This window comes from Hemitrygon akajei, chromosome 17 (assembly GCF_048418815.1).
Source record: "Hemitrygon akajei chromosome 17, sHemAka1.3, whole genome shotgun sequence".
Taxonomy (NCBI): domain Eukaryota; kingdom Metazoa; phylum Chordata; class Chondrichthyes; order Myliobatiformes; family Dasyatidae; genus Hemitrygon; species Hemitrygon akajei.
This window is the reverse complement of record NC_133140.1, coordinates 24,930,813-24,954,162: the sequence shown is the minus strand read 5'-3', so window position 1 is coordinate 24,954,162 and position 23,350 is coordinate 24,930,813. Positions and strand designations below refer to the sequence as shown.

Genomic DNA, 23,350 nt, shown 5'->3' with positions numbered 1-23,350 from the left:
GAACTACTTAAACTTACCTGACACCGTAAGACTGATATCTACCTCCGGGACTATTATCTTTGTATCCACACACATTTGTGGAGAGATATATATAATATAGTTTATAACCTGTATCGTATTATCCGGTTTAATGATATTAATTCGTAGTAGTAATAAATATAGTCTTAATTTATAGTAAACCAGACTCCAGGTGTGTTCCATTTCTGCTGGTCCTTTTCAACTTGTCACGAGATTCGTGACATGGGCCTGTTTGGATATATGGAACAATTTCCTTATGTCCGGGAACAGGAAAGTGTTGGATGTATTGGAAAGAGGTTAAAGCTCGGGAGAAAGCACAGAAAAGAATGATTTGTCGGAATGAAAGGCTTTGTATGTTATGACAGACAAAAATAAATTGTTTTCACAAAGAGAATGTTAAATAAAATCTACATATTTTGTTTGAATTTGGGAGGTTTTAGTAAAACAGGTGTGCGGCTGACTGAAAGATAAAAATCAGAATCAGGTTTATTATCACTGACTGATAGGTCATGATGTTTGTTGTTTCGTGGCAACAGTGCAACACAAAGATACAGTCTACTATAAATTACAAAATAAATAGTGCAAAATCCAAACTAATGAAGTAGTCTTTGTGGACTATTCAAAAATCTGCTGGCAGAGGCAGGAGGCTCCTGTACCTCCTCTCCAGTGGTAATTAATAGAAGCGGGCATGCTTGAGTGGTGAGAGTCCTTAATGATGGATGCTGCTGCTTTCTTGGGACTCCGCCTCTTAAAGAAATACTTAATGTCGGGATGGTCTCTGCCCATGATGGACTGGCTGAGTGTATGTCCCTCTGTGTCCTCTGTCGATCCAGTCAGAATGCTCTCCACCACTCAACTATAGACATTTGTGACATGCCAAATCTCTTCAAACTCCTAATGCAGTACAGCATGGAGGTGCTTTATTTCAATATTTTGGGCCCAGGATAGATTCTCTGACACACAGAAGCTTGAAGCTGCGACCCTTTTCCACCGCAGACCCCTCAATGAGGACTGGTGTGTGTTCTCCCAGTTTCCCCTTCCTGAAGTGCACAATTAATTCCCTGGTGTTGCTGACATTGAACACGAGGTTGCTGTATGACACTTCTCAGCCAGCTGATGTATCTCACTCTCTCACGCCTTTCATTTTCAGATTACTAAAAGAACATGGGGAGATTATACTGCAAATACAACAATATGACAGGAAATACAGCAACATTAGCAGTATTTTGCAGAAAGGGCCACAGGATTATTGATTTAAATACATAGTGCAGTTCCTTAGAATACAGACCTTTTTATAGAATTTGAGATATATAGGATTTTGATATCCTGATTCACACTCCACTTCAGAAGGTGGTGGTAATGCACCTCAAAGCTGTTTGCAAGCTGCCATATAGCCGGAGGAGAAGAAAAATAACTAAAAGGAGAGGGTGTGGCAGATGTGAAAATGTTTGTGTAAGGAAAACCATCTCACAGAATAAATAAAATCAAGGTTTATACAAAGGGAAAGTGAATTGAAACTGCATAGGAACTACTATGAGAATTCATTTTACACTCATGACTGGGGCATAAAGTTAACGCAGTGTAAACTGAATTGCCTCTATAGTGGAACTAACATAACTTTCATTTCAACGTTAATTTACTTATGACTTTTTAATGTTACATTGCAGATGGATTGCTTCCGTAAGGGTCATAAAACTGAACCAGAGGAAAACCGTCGTAGTCAAAGACGCTGCACCCCCAGGCGTCCAAAGGTCAATGGTTGGAGCTGGCCACCCCATCCCTTTCAGATAGTATCTTGGATCGCCTGCTTGTACTTCCCTATCGTTGTAGTGGGTATACTTATCCCTCTTCTTCCATCGAGATGGGTACCTGCTGGCTACATTGTATCCTTTTTAACAGGACTGCAAGACCTTACTAGTGCGCGGTTAAGGAAATAGTTGCACAGCCTGACCTGTTTCCTTGCAGTGATCTTATTTGCGAGTTGCATCTTGCAGATAATCTGCTGGTTTCAGGTTTGGTGAGCATGGAAATTTACAAGCATTTGAGCTGATAAAGAACTGTAGTAGAAGTGGGTATTAATCATGTAAAAATATACTGTATGAATTTTATAATTTATTCTTCTGATTTAGCACATTTTCCTGTAATAAACTAGAGTCTAAAGTATTAAGGTGACTACGAGACCAGGAAATCTTACTGCAAATGGCTAGCAAGTACTGCCTGTCTCTGCAGGCAAACCCTATCATAGAATGGTTACAGCATAGAAGGAGATCATTTGGAGAATTGTGTCCATGCTTGTTGTCCATCCGAGTAGCTTGTCAGTTCTACCCATTGGTCATTTCTCTGCAGCCTTTCAAGATTTTCCTCACCATTTATTTATGCAAGGACAGAACGGAACCTGCCTGCATCACATATGCAAATTACTATCATTCCAGATACTCATTGGCCACTTTATTGAATACAGGAGTGGAACTCCGTGTGTCCTTCTGTTGCTGGAGCCCATCCACTTCAAGGTTCAAACATGTTGTGCATTCAGAGAGGCTCTTCTGTACACCACTGTTGTAATGCAAGGTTACCTGAGTTACTGCCACATTCCTGTCAGCTTGAACCAGTCTGGCCATTCTCTGACCTCTCATTAATGAGCTATTTTTGCCCACAGAGCTGCTGCTCACTGATTTTTTTTTTTCCTTTTTGGCACCATTCTCCGTAAACTCTAGAGACTGTTTTCTATGAAAATCCCAGGAGATCAAGAGTTTCTGCGATACTCAAGCCACCCAGTCTGGCATGGTCACAGTCACTTAAATCACATTCTTCCCCGTTCTGATGTTTGGTCTGAACATCAGCTTCACGTCTTGACCATGTCTGCATGTTTGTATGCATTGAGCAGCTGCCACATGATTGGCTGATTAGATATTTGCATTAACGAGCTGGTGTGCCTAATAAAGTGAATATATATGTTGCATAATGAAAATGAGATTTATCTTAAGTCACTCTTAATTGATTTTCCCTTAGTTATATACCTGTGACTTTTAGTTCTTTACCCCTTCACCAGCGGGGACAGCTTCCCACTATCCCCTCTGTCCAGACCCCTCATCGCTATCAAATCTACACTCAGATTTCTCTTCTTTTAGAAAAGTGACACAAACTTTTGTAATATTTCTAATTGTCGTATCACATTCCAGGAATCACTCTCATAAAGTTTTTTTATTGCAGTCTGTAAAACCTCCACATCTTTGCTGTCATGGGATGACCAGTACTGAATGTGATACTTATGTTTATAAAGGTTCAGCATGACTTCTGTTTCTTTTAATAAAATATAAAGTTGTCTCACATAGTCTACTGTAGTTTTGTGTTGTTTCATGTAACGCCATGGTCCTGGAGGAACGTTGTTGCATTTTTACTGTGTACTGTGCCAGCAGTTTATGGTCGAAATGACAATAAAAAGCTATTTGACTTGATTATGGATCACCTTCATTTGCCTGTGGATGGGCAAAGTGACTGAACTTCAAAGACACGCGGGACCAATTTATGAAATATGAGAATCTTTAGGTTGAAAAACCCATGAGGGAATATTTCTGTTTAATGGGAAAAGCATGAACTAATGATAGAATAGTTACGGAAGAATGATCAGTATTATCAGTTTAAAAAAAGTATTATCAGTGATTTGATTCGATATTAAATCTAAGCTTTAAACCTGAATACGCTACAAAACATGCAACATAAGTTGGGGGAACTACATTAAAGAATATAACAGTAAGCAAACAATGAGTCTCTCACACACATGCGCACAGCTGGAGGAACTCAACAAGTCATAAAGCATCTATAGAAAAGAATAAAGAGTTATGCTTTGGGCCAAGGACCTTAATTAGGACTGAGACGTCGACTCTTTAGTAGAACAGGGTTTAATACAAACAGCCTAATGATTTTACCACCTTAGAAGAACTTACAGTTTTTTCAATATTCGTGCATATATTTTGGAGCTATTCACTTTTACAATCCTAAGGAATTTTAGCAGGGCTCAAATTGATTAAAATATTTTACTTGGGTGATGGTTTGACCAGCTTAACACCAATAATGCAAGACATTTAACTTGGATCAAAGCTGAAATAGCTGACTTGTGTGTATTCATGTGTGTATAACACTACTGTATTTAGTACTTCCAGCTTTAAAATTATAGATAGGTCAGGTCAAGTCAAGTCAAGTCAATTTTTATTGTCATTTCAACCATAAATGCTGGTACAGTGCATAGTAAAAATGAGACAACGTTTTTCAGGACCATGGTTCACATGACACAGTACAAAAACTAGACTGAACTACGTAATAAAAAAACACAGAGAAAGCTATACTAGACTACAGACTACAAGACAAGTTGTTATTTGGCTTGGTCATGTCTAATTTTATTTCAGTGTTTTAAAACTGATAAGCAAAGAGTTACAAAATTTCATCCATAATATTCAGAACATTTTAACCTTAACCCGTTTTAGTGGTTTGGTGGTACTTTTATTTGGCACGTAGCTTTTCAGGTGATTGCAGCCACCATCGACCCAGCTGAGGATATCGTTCGGGCCAAGGGATATAAAAGATTACCCCCGGTGTACAAAGGCAAACCACTTAAATCTGGTCGCCATAAGCGCTACTGCCCGCTTTGTGAAGTTATGGTGTAAGTATCAGATTGAGTAATGCTTCTGTTGCTTAGAACTGAAAAATATACAAAGTAGAGGATCGGCGAGGTTCATTTGTTCAATGGTAGTGTGGCAGTCGGAGTAACACTTTATAGCACTAGCTGTGAGATGAGGTCAATTCCCAACGCTGTCTATAAGGTGTTTGTATGCTCTCTCTGTGATTGAATGGCTTCCCTCCAGGTACATATTCCAAAATGTATGGGCTAGGGTTATTGAATTGTGAGTTTGCTACATTTGTGCTGGAAGCATGGTGGTACTTGTGGGCTGTCCCCAGCATAAGTGATGGAGTTGTTCTGACTGTATTGGCTGCTGAGACAAAACAGTGCGTTTTACTGTAAGTTTTGATGTTTCAATGTACATGTAACAAATAAAGCTGATCAGATCAGGTTTGAAGAACTTTATACCTAACCTCTGACCTTGTGTCTTTGTAGACCTATGATGTCGTAAGCCATTAGAATAATACAAAATCATGTATATTACTCAATGCAGAATTAAGATTGTCTAAACTGATATCTTTATGTCTATATCATATTAACAGTTTTGAACTCCAACCAGTAGTTACTTGATACCTTTATAGTAACTGCAAATAATTGCCTTAGAATTGTAAAATTGATTGAAAATACTTGCAACAAAGAAATTATTTCTTTAAGTCCTTGACGACGAGGCTGTTTTCCTGTGACAATGCTCCGCAGTTTCTTTTGATATTGAAGAAAAAGATGCAAATACTAAGTAAGGTTTTAGAAAGTATGATATTCGGAATATTCAGAGTAAAACACGGTACTGTATTATCTATCGAACATAATACATTGGAGCACAATTAGTTCATTTGGCCCATTAAGTGTGCTCTTCCATCCATCATGGCTGATTTAATATCCCACTCAACTCCATTGATCAATCTCATGAACCTCCTCTGGACCCTCCCCAATGAATATTCTGATCTGTGCTCTCCTTCAGACTTTGACTGTTTATCTGTTACTACTTCCCACCATGTCGTTTCACTACAGATGCTGTTTTAGAATGCTGTACAATATGTAGGCTATTTGCACTGCAGTGTTAGTGTAATTTATTTGTATTTTGACCAAACTAGAAGCACACTAGGACCCTACAGTTATTCCTCTGTGGGAAAAGTATAGAAGTTCCTATTTTTTAATATTTATTATAATTTTGGGATGATAGATTATATTTTCTTGTGTTTCTGATTCACAGGTGTCGAAATTCCCATCACTGCAATAGATGCAAGAAGTGTGTAGGTAATTTTGATCATCACTGTAAGTGGCTGAACAATTGTGTAGGAGGCAGAAATTACCGGTAAGGCAGGTTTTTGTATGCTTGTCAATAAGAAAAATACACATAGCTATTTCGCAATATTTTTGAGTGGAACAGAAGTTGAATTAAGCTGTTATGACCATGTATAGTCACATGGTCCTGACTAGAGGCTGCGGTCGGGTCTGGTTTTAACATCATTAAGTTGAAAATTTGCCCAATCAGAACCAGTTCAAACACAAACCAAGCTAAAGTACTTAAATTTTCGACCAAACCCTCACCATCACTGTGAATGTAAGTTTCGTATGTGCTATTGATTGGAGGTATGATATAATGGTCCTGATATATTAAGTGGTATTGTATCGATGGTTTTGCCTAATTCCGAGTGCTAACTTACGTAGAGCTTTATTTCAGTACATCTGTTAATGTTTTCATTCAGTAAAGTGCAGATGATTTAAACGAGTGTTACTGGACTCACTGCTGTCCATTTCGCGCACGTTTGGGAGTGCTGGGTACCAAATATATCTCCAAAGTATGTTCAAAGATCGTGTAACTGTAATTTTGCATCTTGACATTTAATAGCCGTGTTTGTTGTGAGGGTGCACAGAAATATAATGTAGAAGGAAATATACAGAATGTACTGTTCACTATGCACTGAATGCTTTGAATACTGTATTGGGAATCAGAGCTGGAAAACGAATGCCTCTTTGCTTTTGAGATCAGTTTTTCAGGTACCACTAGATGCGGATATTTAACCTCCTGTTTGATTGTGGAACAAGCATAACATTTCATTTTCAGTTCAATATTATTTTGCTTTCCCTGATTAAGCTCAACCCATCTCAGCATTTGCTCCAGTTTCCAGATTTTGGTTATTGGTTTATTATAGTTATGTACAGAGATACAGAGGAAAGCTTGTCTTGCAGACTGTTCATACAGTCAAATCCTTTGAAGTAGAGCAAGGTTATACAATATGATGATACAGAATAAAAAGTTACAGAGGTCACCAGGAGATACTCATGGAGTGAGCACTGTTTTAGATTCGCTCCATAACCTTTACTTTTTTACCCTATGATCACCTTTATTTAACTTATTTTTACCTACACCAGAAGATTCTTGCTACTTTTTTGGACTTATCTTTAAGAGGGAACTGTGAATTTTGAAGAAATGAGTACTGAAATGGCTTTAAGATCTAAAGGGCGAGACCCTGGGAAAGATTCTAACAGCAATGGAAAGAAAAAAAAAGACTGATCCTAAGCGTACTGAATTGACTTATGATACGTTATTGGAGCTCTTGAATGAAAAATTTGAAGAACAACAACAAACTTTCAAAGCAGATTTAAAGGCTTTCCAGGATTCTCTGGATAAGATTGGTCATGAAGTTAAACAGCATCAAACTTTAATCACAACTCTGCAAGAGGACACTCAGAAGCGAGACTTGAAAATCGAGAAACTAGAGCAGAAATTATTTTTGGCGATTAAACAGTTGGAAATACTTAAAACCAAGAGTGTCGATTTTGAAAATCGGTCTAGAAGACAGATCTTACGCATACTTGGTCTCCCGGAAGGTATCGAATAAGGGGACCCCTCGAAGTATTTCGCTCAACTTTTAAAGGATGCGTTCCCTTCTGTATTCCCAGATAGTCCTCCGTTACTTGATTGTGCCCATAGAATTATATGCCGATCACCAAGTTCTTCATCTAAACTACTTGTTGTAATTGTTCGATTTCATTATGTGCATTTTAAAGAGCACCTTATTCGTTTGGCTCGGCGTTTAGGGATGGTTAAATTGAGAGAATTCCAATTTCGGCTTGTGGAGGATTTCAGCCCAGAAGTGATGAAGGCGCGGCTCGCTTTTAAACCTTTGATGTCTGAATGTTATGAGAAAAATCTAAAACCAGCGCTTTTATACCTGCAAAACTTAGAATCTCGCCTTCGAATGCACCACGACGTGTTTTTCTCTCCACATCTGATGCTTTAAGCTTTCTGGATGAGAACTACCCTACTGCTTCGGATTCTCGTCTCTAATAAATGTATGGTTTTGATCGTTAGGAGATAGTTTTTGTTTCCAAAACCAGATTTTGTTTCTGACTATTGGTGTAGGTTTATTTTACATTTTATATTCCAATTAAAGTTTTTCTTTATCGACGTACTAATCTTTTTAATTTACTTACTTGAACCATTGTATTTTATTTTTGGTCATTATTATTATTCCTTTTGAAGGTGTATTTATTTTAACGTTTTGATATATTTCTTCAGTTTTTGTGTAACTAAGATAGCGGTTTCTTTTCTAAAATATTTCTTGCTTTTTTTAAAATTTTGCCTTTTTTTTGTCGTCTTCTTCCTGTAATGCCTTTCTTATCACATCCTAACTTTTATTTGTTCGGGTTTTAACCCGATTTATAAGTTACCAGTGTTTATATTCTTTTTGTTTTTTTTTACTAGCAATTATATTAAGAAGTCTGTTTTAGTATAGTGTTAATTACTTTTTAGGATTTTGGGTGGATCTTTTTTTTCTCCTTTATATATCTGGAGTCGCCTTCTGGAGACATGGGGGTAGATTTAGTCTCACACCTTTTTTTCCTGGCTTCCTTTAGACTCAGGAGGGTCTCTTTTCCATGGGTGGTGGGCGGGCGGTTCCTTTCTAATTCTATTGCTCTTTTTATTAGTTTTTCTAGTTCTTTCATTTGGGCTGATTTCAAACTACTAACATGTCCGCCGTGTCGTCATTTCCGGGTCTTCCCCTTATTTTTGTTCCTCTTCCGGGAGCATGAGTTCATACTTTGGTTAACTCTTTATATACCAAAGGGTTGATTTTAGAAATATGGCTCAGTCCATTAATTTTGTCTCTTGGGATACTAATGGCTTAAACCATCCGATTAAACGGAAAAAGATTTTTAAAGTATTCCAAAGACTGAATGCGCATTTTATTTTTGTACAAGAAACTCGTGAGGAAAGAGGGTAGTCAACGTTTTTTTAGGTTTTGGGGGGGTCAACAGTACCATTCAAATTCAAATGCTAAAGTAAAAGGCGTTTCAATTTTTATTGACTCCTCTATAACTTTTGTTCTACAGGATATTATTTCGGATCCGAGTGGTAGATTTTTGTTAATTACTGGGTTACTTTTTAATAAGAAGGGTGCTATGGTTAATGTTTATGCTCCAAATGTGGATTATCCTGATTTCTTTAAGTCTTTATTTACTTCTGTACCTAATCTAAATGAATATATGTTAATAATGGGTGGTGACTTCAGCTGCTGTTTAAATCCTTTGCTGGATAGATCTATATCCATTCAGACTTTACCAAATAAGTCGGCCACTTACATCAATTCTTTTTTGACTGATAATGGAATTTTCGATATTTGGAGATTTCTGCATCCTAAGGACAAAGAGTTTTCATTTTTCTCACATGTTTATCATTCTCGAGAATTGACTATTTTTTCATTGACTCTCGTTTTATTCCATCTGTAACTGGTTGTGATTATGACATTATAGCCATCTCTGATCATTCTCCAATGAAACTTCCTATTAAATTAATGGATACAGCTTCTAGTAGTAAGCAATGGTGATTTGATTCTACCTTACTGTAAGATCCGGATTTCATTAAATTTATGAAGGAACAGATTGATTTCTTCTTTTCAACTAATTCCACGGATGAAATTTCCTGCGGAATACTTTGGGACACTTTTAAAGCATATATACATGGACAGATTATCTCCTATTCTGTTGGTTTGAGAAAGCGTATTAAGAAGGAAACTCTTTTATTGGTTGATAAGATTAAAGAAATTGACAAGAAATATTCGATTGCTCCCAGTAAGGAGCTTTACAAACAAAGGTTTGAGCTTCAACTGGAACACAGTTTATTACTTACATCTTCAATTGAAAATCAGTTAATGAAAGCCATAACTGATTTTTATATACATAGTGATAAATCGGGTAAACTGTTAGCTAGCCAATTGAAAAATGCTTTGGTTAAACGTCAAATTATTAAGATTCGTCAACAGAATGGTGAACTGACAGTTAACCATGATGAGATAAACAAATCTTTTCAAGATTTTTATACCTCCCTGTATCATTCTGAATTTCCTCATGATCATAATACCATACATGATTTTCTTGGGAAATTGAATTTTCCAAAATTATCATAAGAACTTTTAATATTAGAAACTCCTATTACAGATGCAGAAATTAAAGGTGTTATTTCCTCCAGGAATTCTGGGAAAGCACCAGGTCCATATGGGTATACAGTGGAATTTTTGAAGTGTTTTTCCTCTACTCTTTCTCCTTGATTATGCAAGGTTTTTGAAGAAGCAATTAGACTCGGTAAATTGCCACAATCATTAAATAGAGCTTCCATTTCTTTAATATTGAAAAAAGATAAAGACCCTACTGACTGTGCATCCTATAGACCAATATCCTTATTGAATGTAGATTCCAAGATCTTTTCCAAGTTACTGGTGACCAGGCTGGAGAAGGTATTACCTCAAATTATCTCGGAGGATCAAACTGCTTTCATTAAAGATCGCTATTCTTTTTTCAATATTAGGAGATTATTGAATATTGTTTATACTCCTTCAAGCAGCACCTCAGAATGTGTCATTTCATTCGCTGCAGAGAAAGCATTTGATATAGAGTTGAATGGCCATATTTATTTACTGTGCTTGAGAAGTTTAATTTTAGTCCGACATTTATATCCTTGATTAAATTGATATATCATGCTCCAGTAGCCTCGGTTTTTACTAACAATCAAAGATCTCCCTTTTTTCGTTTATTTCGGGGTACCAGGCAAGGCTGTCCTCTTAGTCCATTATTATTTGATATTGCTTTAGAACCTTTGGCAATTGCTATTAGAGAATCACCTAACATTTTTGGCATCACTCGCGGGATGGATATACATAAGTTATCATTGTACGCAGATGACTTGTTATTATATATTTCTGATCCTGAGAAATCCATTCCTGCAGTTATATCATTGTTGGCTCAGTTTAGTAATTTTTCCAGGTATAAATTGAATCTTAATAAGAGTGAATTGGTCTCCTTAAATAGACAGGTTCCAATTTATGGAAATTTACCTTTTAAATTAGTTAATGACTTTTTTATATACTTAGGGATTAAAATTACAAAAAATCATAAGGAGTTATTCAAGGTTAATTTTTTACCCTTAATTGATCAGATTAAATGTTTGTTCACTAAATGGTCACCATTGTCTTTATCTCTGATAGGTCGGATTAATGCTATTAAGATGATTATTTTACCCAAGTTCTTATATATATTTCAAGTGGTACCAATTTTTATTCCGAAATCCTTTTTTGACAATGTTGATTCAAAAATTTCTTCATATATATGGCAGAACAAAAATCCCAGATTAGGTAAAAGATATTTACAGAAGGCAAGAAAGGAAGGTGGATTGGCATTGCCTAATTTTAGATTTTATTATTGGGCAATTAATATTCGATATTTGAAATGTTGGTTAAGGGATTGGGATTTATCTCCTAGCCCTCATTGGGTAAATCTGGAAACTAAATCTGTACAAGGATTCTCATTGGGTTCTATTTTAGGGACTTCTCTTCCCTTTGCTTTTTCTAAATTGCATAAACGAATTGACAATCTGATAGTCAAACACACTTTACGTATATGGTTTCAATTTTGGAAATTTTTTGGGTTGAATCAATTTGTTTGAACTATTCCTATTGTATCAAATTTCTTTTTTCACCCTTATATTATGGACTAAGCTTATTCAGCTTGGAAGACTAAAGGAAGACTACAATTTTCTGATTTATTTTTGGATAATTGTTTTATGGCTTTTGAACAATTATCTATTAAATAAAATTTGCCCAGGTCTCATTTTTTTCGATATTTACGGATTAGAAATTTCTTAAACACTGTATTTCTTACCTTTCCAAATCTTGATTCTTTGGGTATTTTGGAGAAATTGTTAGAACTAAATCTTTTTCAGAAAGGTGTAATATCAAATGTTTACAATATAATTATGAAAATACGTTCAGAGGCCTTTTATAAGATTAAAAATGATTGGGAAAGAGAACTTAACTTTACTATCCCTATTGAGAACTGGGATAAAATTCTTCAATTAGTTAATTTATCCTCTGTATGTGCTAAACATTCATTGATACAGTTTAAAGTTGTGCACAGGGCTCATATGTCCAAGGATAAATTTGCTCATTTTTATTCCCATATAAATCGTATATGTGACAGATGTCATTCTGAGATAGTTTCTTTAACTCATATGTTTTGGTCATGTCCACTTTTGAAAAAATATTGGAAAGACATTTTTGATATTATTTCCACAGTATTGAACATTGAATTACAACCTCATCCTATTACTGCAATCTTTGGTTTACCAATGATGGAGTCAATCCATTTATCTTCTTCTGCTTGTCGGATGATTGCATTTCTTACATTAATGGCTAGAAGATCTATTTTGTTGAATTGGAAAGAAATTAATCCCCCTACCGTATTTCATTGGTTTTCTCAAACTATGTTATGTCTAAATTTGGAGAAAATTAAAAGTGTCGTATATGACCCTTCTATTAAATTTGAAAAGATTTGGAGGCCATTTATTTCATATTTTCACATGATGTAATTTGACCCTGTTCCAATCCTATTTGTTTTTCTGGTTTTGATTTATATATATATATATATATAGAGAGAGAGAGAGAGAGAGAGAGAGAGAGAGAGAGAGAGAGAGAGGATCGGAGTTGGGGACACTGATGATTTTGTAATTTTTTTTATAGATTCTATAAACAGCCCATTTTTTTCCTCTTTTTTTAATAGTTAGTGGTTAGTTTGTTAGTTTAGTTTTTCTTAGGGTATTAATATTATTTATTTATTCATTTTTCTTTCTCTTTTCTGTTTTTTTTTCCAATATGATTTACCTAGTTTTTTTTGTTTCATTTATGTGACATTTGTATCATTCATGATTTGAGAAGACTTAACTATATTGTACTTATTGCTTGTGTATCCTTTTATGTTCATTTTAATTTTGTAAGTTTGTAATCCCATTATTGATGTACTAATCTTATCATGTTGATGTTAATAAAAAGAGTGAAAAAGAGAAAAAAAAGAATAAAAGGTTACAGAGAAAGTGCAGTGCTGATAAGCTGTATAGTGCAGCATCATAATGAAGATTGCAAAGCCAAGAGTTGATTTTATTTTACAAAGGAGCAGTCTTATAACAGCAGGATAGAAGCCACGTTGAGCCTGTTGTAGTTGCTTTCAGACCTGTGCATCTTCTGCTCTGTGGGAGAGGGGAGAAGAAAAAATGCCTGGAGTGGGTGGGGATTTTGATTATGCTGGCTGCTTTACAGAGGCAGCAAGAAGTATAGACAGTTCATAGAGATGAGGCCGATTCCCGTGAGGTGCTGACCTGTGGACACAACTCTCTGCAGTTTCTGCAATCAAAGCCAAGGTGTGATGCATTCAGATGATCTGGCGGCTCTCCTGTACAGTGACAGAGGGATCAGCAGAATATTCACAGGCAATAACCAGCTACTGGAAGGTTATCAGATTGGCTGCCATGCTGATTGTGTCAGGTGGACCTCACCACTGTAGATTCTTGCCAATGACCAAAAGCAAAGGAGGGTGATCCCACTTCCTCCCAAATCCCAAAGGTGGGCTAATGAGCTGCTGTAAATTGCCCCTAATGTGCAGGTAAGAGGTGTAATCCAGGGAGTTGGTGAGAATATGAGGAGAATAAAAAGTGAGAGTACTGCAGAACTGGTGTAAATGGAGAGCTGGTGTAACATTTGTTGCATCAAGGTGTAACACACGCAAAATGTTGGAGGAACTTATCAGGTCAGACAGCATCATGGTGAAAAATAAACAGTAAACGTTTTAGGCTGAGACCCTTCATCAGGACTCGGTTGACTGTTTATTCATAGGTGTTGAAGAAAAAGCTCGTTTATTTAATCTTTGCTAAAATTGCTCAGCCATCCCTTCTGCACCACACCTGTTCAATAGGCTTTGACGGCAGAAAATCAGAATTGTAACAGCTCAGGTCACTGAAGTCTTTACAGTGCACATGCTTTAATATTCATTAACTTGATGTTTTTAATTTGCTTTCTCATGTAGGTACTTCCTGAGCTGTGTTATCTCTGCTGTCCTTGGTTGTCTGATAATTATCACCATTTCAGGCTTTGTCTTTGTTGGATTCTTTTTAAATCCAAAACTGCTTCGAAGCAACCCAAAATTTGGATGTAAGTTTATTTGCTAAATTTTAATTTCAGTGATGTTATGTCTCGGATGCTTTGTACAACGCAAGTTATTTTGCTACCTGTTTTAATTGACTGTGTTTGAATGATGTGAGAATTCTTTCAGGAGTCGCTTCTATTTTGAATCTTTTTCTTGTGTGCTCACACAATTATGTTTATGAATAGAGATGTCTGATGTTTTTGCCTCCTTTTGGTAGGAGCCCAAGAGCATGTATAAAGACTCTGCAGTTCCATTGGCATATTTTAGCTAATTTTCCAGAGATGATTTCAGTTTCCCTATCAAGGGGTAGTGGTAGATGCGGGTACAATACTGGCATTTGAACAACATTTAGAAAGGCACATGGATGATTGAAGGAGGGGAGGGTTAGATTGTGGTTAAGTAGTTGGCTCTGAAGAGCCTTTACTGTGCTGTAGTTTCTCTGAATCCCATGTTACAAGTGGGGCTGTATACTTACACAATACTTCCTCTTGCATTGAGCCATTTTATCAGTGAGGACAAAATAACGCACTGCCATTGTTTATTAGTTGTGGCTAACATTAGACTCTGGGGTTGGACAAGACTACTGCGGAAGAAACAACACAAATTGTCAGGTTTGACTTCTGGTCACTGTACTGTCGATCCATAAGATTTGGACACGAGTCACTGCTTTGAGTGGGTTAACAGTCACAGGCCAGTCTCTCCTTTGCCACACTCTCTCCAGTCCAAGGATGCGAAGATGACAAGAGGTGTTTCATGGTGCTGTGTTCCTCTGTGAGGCACATTTTCCCTGGCGCGTAAGGCTGAGGGATTAGGAAAGGGTTCAGCAAATGGGGCTATGAGGGAAATGGATGAAATTCAAGGATTGGGGATCATGGAAGAAATAGAAGCAGATGGGGGGGGGGATAATGGGCGCAAACATTGTGACTTAGTGGAAGTGCAGTAAAGGCTTTGGGAATACTGTACTTTAATGAGGTAGCCATGGTACTGCATCTTCCCACAATGCTTTGCAGGTGCTGAGCTTGGCAGCGCTGCACTCTGACCTGTGTGTTCCTGTGTCAGCTGACTGGAGGAACCCGGCAATAATTTTAAATTCAATTGACATTATACCAAATCTTATTCCCTCACCTTTCTGTGTGAATAAAAACTGACACTTTCTTTTGTTTCTTTTAAACATTTATTTTTTTCCTGATATAACTTCTGTATGAGCAAAACTTATTCTGTATCTCAATTTTTGGATACTGATTTGTGAAATCTGTAAGTGAATTTCTGTAACCTAAGTGGCTTGTAACCCAAATGCAAGGTCACCTGTACATGTCAAACAAAAAGAGGTTCATGCTGTGGGATCTTTATAAATTCCTCAAGATGGCAGCATCCATCATAAGGCCTGCCATCACCCAAGACATGCCCTCTTCTCATTTTTACCATCAAGAAGGAGGTACAGGACACTGAAGATACATACTCAATGTTTCAGCTTTTTTCCCTTTGTTATAATATTTCTGAATGAACAATGTATCCAAGAACCCTCCCTCACTTTTTACACTACTTACGTAATTTAATTATATAGGTAGCGAGACAGAGAGATATACTTACTACAGTACAGTGCAAAAGTCTTAGGCACATATGTATAGCTGGGGTGTCTGTACTGTAGTAAGCTTATATATTGCACTGCACTGCTGCCCCAAAAATAACAAATTTCATGACATATGTAAGTGATGATAAACCTGATTCTGAAGTGGGTCCCTACTGTGGACTGAGAGTGGGAAGGGGACAGGAAGAGGGGTATCATGTTTAGGAAAAGGGGTCGGGAGAGAGAAGAGAGCAGGAAGCATGAGGGAGATGTTCTGTAATGATCAAAAACCAATTGTTTGGGATCAAGTGACCTTGCCTGGTGTCTCAGGGCTGGGTATGTCTGCAGCCATGTCACCCCTGCCCCAGCACACCGGCACTGCCACCTGTACCACACCCCGCCTGCAGTGCTCCCCCCTCACCATTTCCAGCATCCTTTGCTCCTGTGGATTTACAAGTTTGCTCAGCACTCCATGTTGACAGGTACAGCCCTGTTCAACAGTGTTAGGCACCCTATTTACATAGTTCTAAATACAAAGCTTTTTGCGCAGTACTGTATATATACCTCATGTCAATTATAATTGTATAATGATGTATTGCAATGTACTCCAGTGATATTAAACCTGATTCAGATTCTTATGGAAATATTTCTTGGAGAGGAGCAGTGAGTTCTGTGGTTGGCCACTTTAAATTCAGACCATTATGTTTACAAAAGTAATGAGTGCATTCCAGCCTCATATAGGCACCACTTGTTAGTTCGGTTTGGGTAATGGAGACTCTCCCTTGCAGAATTCATAAGCGTGACCCTGAAATCCGATGCGGACTAAGAACTTGCTGTTAAGAAATTCATGTATGGTGGGGATGGGAAACATATAAGCAATTATATTCATCTCTCAGTCCTTTATGCATAGATAATAGGCCTGTCAGTTTGACGTCAGTGGTGGGTAATTAATGAAAAGTGTTCTTAGAGATGGTATATATAATTATCTGGATAGACAGGGTCTGATTAGGAATAGTCAACATGGATTTGTGTGTGGAAGGTCATGTTTGACATTTTGTCAAATGTTTGACAATTTGACAAAAATTGAATTTTTTGAAGAGGTTATGAGGAAAGTTGACGAGGATAAAGCAGTGGATGTTGTCTATATGGACTTCAGTAAGGCCTTTGACAAGGTTCCGCACGGAAGGTTAGTTAGGAAGGTTCAATCGTTAGGTATTAATATTGAAGTAGTAAAATAGATTCAACAGTGGCTAGATGGGAGATGCCAGAGAGTAGTGGTGGATAACTGTTTGTCAGGTTGGAGGCCGGTGACTAGTGGTGTGCCTGAGAGATCTGTATTGGGTCCAATGTTGTTTGTCATATACATTAATGATCAGGATGATGGGGTGGTAAATTGGATTAATAAGTATGTGCAGGTGATATTAAGGTGGGTGGTGTTGTGGATAATGAAATAGGTTTTCAAAGCTTGCAGAAAGATTTAGGCCAGTTAGAAGAGTGGGCTGAACGATGGCTGATGGAGTTTAATGCTGATAAGTGTGAGGTGCTACATTTTGGTAGGAATAATCCAAATAGGACATACATGGTAAATGGTAGGGCATTGAAGAATGCAGTAGAACAGAGTGATCTAGGAATAATGGTGCATAGTTCCCTGAAGGTGGAATCCCATGTGGATAGGGTGGTGAAGAAATCTTTTGGTATGCTGGCCTTTATAAATCAGAGCATTGAGTATAGGAGTTGGATGTAATGTTAAAATTGTACAAGGCATTGGTGAGGCCGAATTTGGAGTATTGTGTACAGTTCTGGTCACCGAATTATAGGAAAGATATCAACAAAAGAGGGAGTACAGAGAAGATTTACTAGAATGTTACCTGGGCTTCAGCACCCAAGTTAGAGAGAAAGGTTGAAGAAGTTAGGTCTTTATTCTTTGGAGCATAGAAGGTTGAGGGGGGTCATGATAGAGGTATTTAAAATAATGAGGGGGATAGATAGAGTTGACTTGGATAGGTTTTTTTCATTGAGAGTAGGGGAGATTCAAACAAGAGGACATGACTTGAGAGTTAGGGGGCAAAATTTTAAGGGTAACACGAGGGGGAATTTCTTTACTCAGAGAGTGGTAGCTGTGTGGAATGAGCTTCCAGTAGAAGTAGTAGAGGCAGGTTCGGTATTGTCATTTAAAGTAAAATTGGATAGGTCTATGGACAGGAAAGGAATGGAGGGTTATGGGCTGAGTGCGGGCCAGTGGGACTAGGTGAGAGTAAGCGTCGGCACGGACTAGAAGGGCCGAGATGGCCTGATTCCGTGCTGTAATTGTTATATGGTTATAATGTGGCTTTGTATTATGTAGCATAGACATCTGGATTGTTTTCTAGGAGCAGAACCCTATCTCCACCACGTCCCAACCAAATAACATAGGTTTGCCTGTATTCACCAGCTACAGATTTGGGAAAAAACAGTTTGATCATCGATTCTAATGCATATTTATAATTTTCCAACTTTTTCCCACAATAAATGAGGTTCTGAACAGGCTCTCTTCTTGATAAGCTCCAATTTGCTTGTATTTGCTAGATGCAACAGTTCTACTTTGCCATAGGATTAAACATTCAAAAATTAGTATCAGTTCAAGGTTTTTTAAACACTTAGTTCCAATGACTTGATAATTTGAATAATTACTGTAAAGAAATATTTAAAATCCTGAATTGAAATTCTTAATTATGTTAATATTTTGTGTAAATGTGTTTTGAAATATTAATGGTAATCAATACACTTGGATCTTGATTTAAGTGTGTCTTGGAGATCCATATTATCTAAGGCAATATGAGTTTCTGGCTTTCATGCAATTATGTGCAAGAACACTACATTATCAATTCTTTAGTATTTTTATACTCAGTTATTTCTCATAGTTAATAATTCCTTGACTCTAAACAGAAAATTGAAATATTATTTCATATTGGTGTATACAGTCTACCCTCCCCACAGTGACAGAAATATTATTGCGTTTTGGTGTATACAGCGTACACCCCCCACAGTGACTAAAAAGCTTATATCATGTTAGTGTATTTACTTTCTTTGAACATTTTTAAGTCCCACTAATTTTATTGCTCTGATGGAATTATTTTATCACTTTATGTACTTTATAAAAATTGTAAAGTCATTGATCTTTCAAAAAGCTTGAAATCTTTAGTTATGTTTGTAGAAATGTGGATAAAAGGACGTGCATTTTAGATTAAGTTTGATAATTTTATACACCAAGCGCATTTCACAAAAGAAACAATAAGGACTTTTATCAAGTTTAAGTCGTTTTATGGAATCAGGCAGTCTGATTATCAATAGAGGTTCTGCTGCTCTGAATCTTCAGAATTATACCTTAAGCCCTTTTTAAAAAAAAAACGTAGACTGGGAAAGAACTGGTGGAACTTAAATCAAGTTTAAACTTGTACTCTTTATTCCAACAGTTGTAAATGATACAAATACCTGGCTTGTATTTCTGCCATATTTTTCCATTCATACAAATGCAACTACTATTCTTGTTCTCGCTGTGGTGACTATTGGACTAAGTGTGACTGCACTGATAGTTTTGTGCGAACTTCTGTTCTTCCACTTCTACATCAGTAAGTAATGTACAGAATGTCTGCTCCCGTTTTAATGTCAGTAAGATTCACCGCTAGTATACTGTTTTTTTAAAAAAGAAATTCAGACCTCTTTAAATTATGTCTTAAAGATTGTGTTACAAGGAAAAGATTGTTTAAAAGTTGAACTTGATCCGTTCTGTGCGATGGAAGGTATCTACTTTGACAGATCATAGAAAATATGACTGATGATAAAATAGGCTTAGCATATGGTTTTAACCACAGTTGAGCAGACTAATCCTACTTTCCCAATAGAGAACTCCATTTATTAAATAGAAAGTTGGTTTTCCTGGACTGTTCCTTGTAATTATCAGCAGCAGGGTACTGTTCCATAGTTTTAGTTTTACCACTTCTGTTCTGCTTCAAGGGTGCAGACCTCAAACCTTGCATTTCTTTTCATGAAGTAATTGAAAGGAAGATGGGTACTTTGTTAATCTCACCCAGAGGGCAGCATAAATGTAATATTTAACTGGATTACTAATCTAGATGAATGTCAGAGTGGAGAATTGTCTCTACCAAAGAAGGTGTAATGCGCTCCTTGCCTCAGTCTACAGGTCATCCTTGGGCAAGGTGTAGCACCTGCTTAGAGCTCCACCACCCCCCCCCCCCCCCACTGAAAGATCAGGGTGACATGAAGCCATGGGAGCAGGTGCTGGAAGATCATATGAGCAGCTGGTGCATATCATAAGTCCTGGTTATGTGACCGCTGACACCAGGCAACCTCTGAAGAATATTGATAATGGTTGGGGTCATCTGTCTTGTAAAGAAACTGCCCAGAAGGGTGCAATGGCAAAGCATGTCTAAAAAAAAATCTACCAAGGACAATTGTGGTCATAGAAAGATTATGATGCCACAGGTCATATGACACAGCACAGAATAAGAGAACGAACAAACGAAACTAATCTTGAAGTTTGATGCCTGACCAAAGACAGTTAATCGTTCCTGATTCTGACAGGACAGGTTCAAATCTTGGAACAGATTCAAAGAATGTAGAAATGAAGGTAAATAGAAATGGCCTTTGCTGTTCTCATACACATTCAATTGACCATCAGATCATTTATGTTTCATAGTTCTGTAGCTCTTGGTTGTATTCAGATTACAAAGCCAGTTCATTATTAGCAAAGTGGACATTCTGAGATTGAATTTTTTTCAAATAAAGAAATTGATGTATCATAGAAATCAAAATATAGTAATTGAAGACAATAAGACAGAGAAGCAGAATTAGGCCATTCAGCTAATGAGTCTGCTTGCCTTTGTATCATCACTGATTTATTTTCCATCTCAACCCAATTTTCCTGCTTTCTCCCCATAACCTTTGATGCTCCGACTAATCGAGAACCATCAAACTACACTTTAAATATGTCCATCGACCTGGCCTCCGTAGCCATCTGGTGAGGCTACCCAGAAGGAATATGAGTTGTTGCTTCTCCAGTCTGAGAGTGGCCTCAGGACAGCATGTGAGGCCATAGTCTGATATGTCGGAATGGGAATGGGAAATCAAATTGAAATGTGTGCCCATGGGAAATCCCATCTTTTTGCGGCAGATGGAGCGAAAGTGCTCATTGAGTGGCCACTCAGTCTACATTGACTCTCACCAATGTAGAGGAGGCGTCACCAGGAGCACCAGATACAGTAGATGACCCTGACAGATTTGCAGGTGAAACGTCGCCTCACTTGGAAGGAATGTTTGGGACTCTAAATGGAGGTGAGGGAGGAGGTAGGGGCAAGTGTAGAACTGGTCATGCTTGCAGGCATAAGTGCCAGGAAGAAGATGAGTGGGGAGTAGTAAGTGCCCCAGGGAATCATGTAGAGAGAGATCCCTGTAGAAAATGGAGAGTTGGGAGAGGTAAAGATGTGCCTAGTGCTCGGATCATGTTGAAGAGGGCAGAAGTTAGGGAGAATGATGTGATGGATATGGAAAAGCATATATTCTTTGTACCATTGTAAAGGGGATTTCTTCTTTTTCTTTGTAATGTCCAGCCCTAAAGGGGCGGAGGTGTGGGCGGAGCGGACCTCTCAGTTGTTGGGTGAGTGGCAGTGCTTGGCTGAGGGAAAGCGACAGGGATTGGTTGGAAGTTTGAGTAGGCGGACTGGTGGCGTTGTTAGAACTGTCGGGTACAATTACCTCGGGGTGACAGCTGTCAGTTATGTGAAAGTGTGGGAAAATGCGTGTGGCTCGACTGGAAGTCAAATGCCGCAGCTGGGGGGGCTTATCATATCCGTGGCAGGAGATTGGTGGAAAGTTTTTAGGGTATCCCTTTTGGCTAGGGGGGCTGATAAATTGCTTGCGGTGCCAAGGGGATCTGTCAAGGGTATCAGCTCCTCCCTCAGTTGTTCAGTTGATCCGAGAGGTGTCAGGGAACTTGGAGGAGGCCCAGTGGGGGAACGGCTTGGGGTCTCTGGGGGAGCACGTTCCCAGCAATGTAACAAAGAACTCCTGAAAGAAACAGACCCTATTCCTGAAGGCTTAGAGGGACCACACGCACAGGTGTTGTTACGGATGGATGGAAGTCAAGTTAAAGCCATCCTCGGCACCGGGGCGCCGGTTAAGTTGCTGTACAGTTTGTTTTATAACCGTTATTGGAAGCATTTACCCTTGACGACATTGAGGGCACTGGAGATTTGGGGTACCAGTGCCGGTGATTATCCAGACGACAGTTGTTGGTCAGTGAAAATGGAGTTCTTAGAGGTAAATGTAGAGGGGGCTGAGGTTCATGAATCATTAATGCTGATGTGTCCGGACACCGTTGAGACGGGCAGCATTTCGGTTCTGGAGAGAACCAGTATCCTACTGGTGCGCTTGGGGGCCTGCCCGGAGGAGGCGGATGAGAGCTGTTTGGAGGCATTGTCGATGCACCCAGAGTTTCGAGCTGCTTGTGCGGATGTGTGTAGCAACATTGGGCCAGTACCGAATTCAAACAAGAGCCGGTGGTGGTACGGCCTGGGGGAAGTATCTGAGGGTGAGACCCTCTTAGTGGACGCTGCGAAATACCACGAGGGAGGGGAGTTGACCGCTGAAGACACCTCAGTGAGAGAGAGGTTGCGGCGACTGGCCCCTGAAGCCGTGGAAGACGTAGGTAGTGTGTGTGGATTATATTGCGCTGAAGAGGCAAAGGTCAGTGACCGGAATATGGCCCTGAGGGCCGAAGAGGCCATGGCCTATCTGAGTGGTGTGAAGTGGTTTAAGGTGCTGGATCTGAGGAGTGGATGTTGCCAGATCCCGATGAGTGGAGCCGACAAGGAGAAGACAATAGGTGCAGAAGTCGACCATTCGGCCCTTTGAGCCTGCACTGCCATTTTGAGATCATGGCTGATCATCTACTATCAATACCCGTTTCCTGCCTTGTCCCCATATCCCTTGATTCCCCTATTCATAAGATACCTATCTAGCTCCTTCTTGAAAGCATCCAGAGAATTGGCCTCCACTACCTTCCGAGGAAGTGCATTCCAGACCCCCACAACTCTCTGGGAGAAGAAGTTTTTCCTTAACTCTGTCCTAAATGACCTACCCCTTATTCTCAAACCATGCCATCTGGTACTGGACTCTCCCAGCATCTGGAACATATTTCCTGCCTCTATCTTGTCCAATCCCTTAATAATCTTATATGTCTCAATCAGATCCCCTCTCAATCTCCTTAATTCCAGCATGTAGAAGCCCAGACTCTCTAACCTCTCTGCGTAAGACAGTCCAGACATCCCAGGAATTAACCTCGTGAATCTACGCTGCACTTCCCCTACAGCCAGGATGTCCTTCCTTAACCCTGGAGACCAAAACTGTACACAGTACTCCAGGTGTGGTCTCACCAGGGCTCTGTACAAATGCAAGAGGATTTCCTTGCTCTTGTACTCAATTCCCATTGTAATAAAGGCCAACATTCCATTAGCCTTCTTCACTGCCTGCTGCACTTGCATCAGTGACTGATGAACAAGGACTCCTAGATCTCTTTGTATTTCTCCCTTACCTAACTCTACACTGTTCAGATAATAATCTGC

The 23,350-nt window shown here is 38.6% G+C and overlaps 1 protein-coding gene across 1 annotated transcript in view; it reads left to right on the top strand.

The window, feature by feature from the left end:
* Positions 1-23,350, top strand: part of LOC140740544 (palmitoyltransferase ZDHHC1-like) — a 48,579-nt gene that overhangs the window by 2,941 nt on the left and 22,288 nt on the right. Inside the window, exons 2-6 of the mRNA XM_073069795.1 lie at positions 1,686-1,901; positions 4,500-4,675; positions 5,904-6,005; positions 14,045-14,169; positions 19,184-19,339. Coding sequence (XP_072925896.1) covers positions 1,686-1,901; positions 4,500-4,675; positions 5,904-6,005; positions 14,045-14,169; positions 19,184-19,339 — 775 coding nt within the window. The remainder of the gene's footprint in view (positions 1-1,685; positions 1,902-4,499; positions 4,676-5,903; positions 6,006-14,044; positions 14,170-19,183; positions 19,340-23,350) is intronic.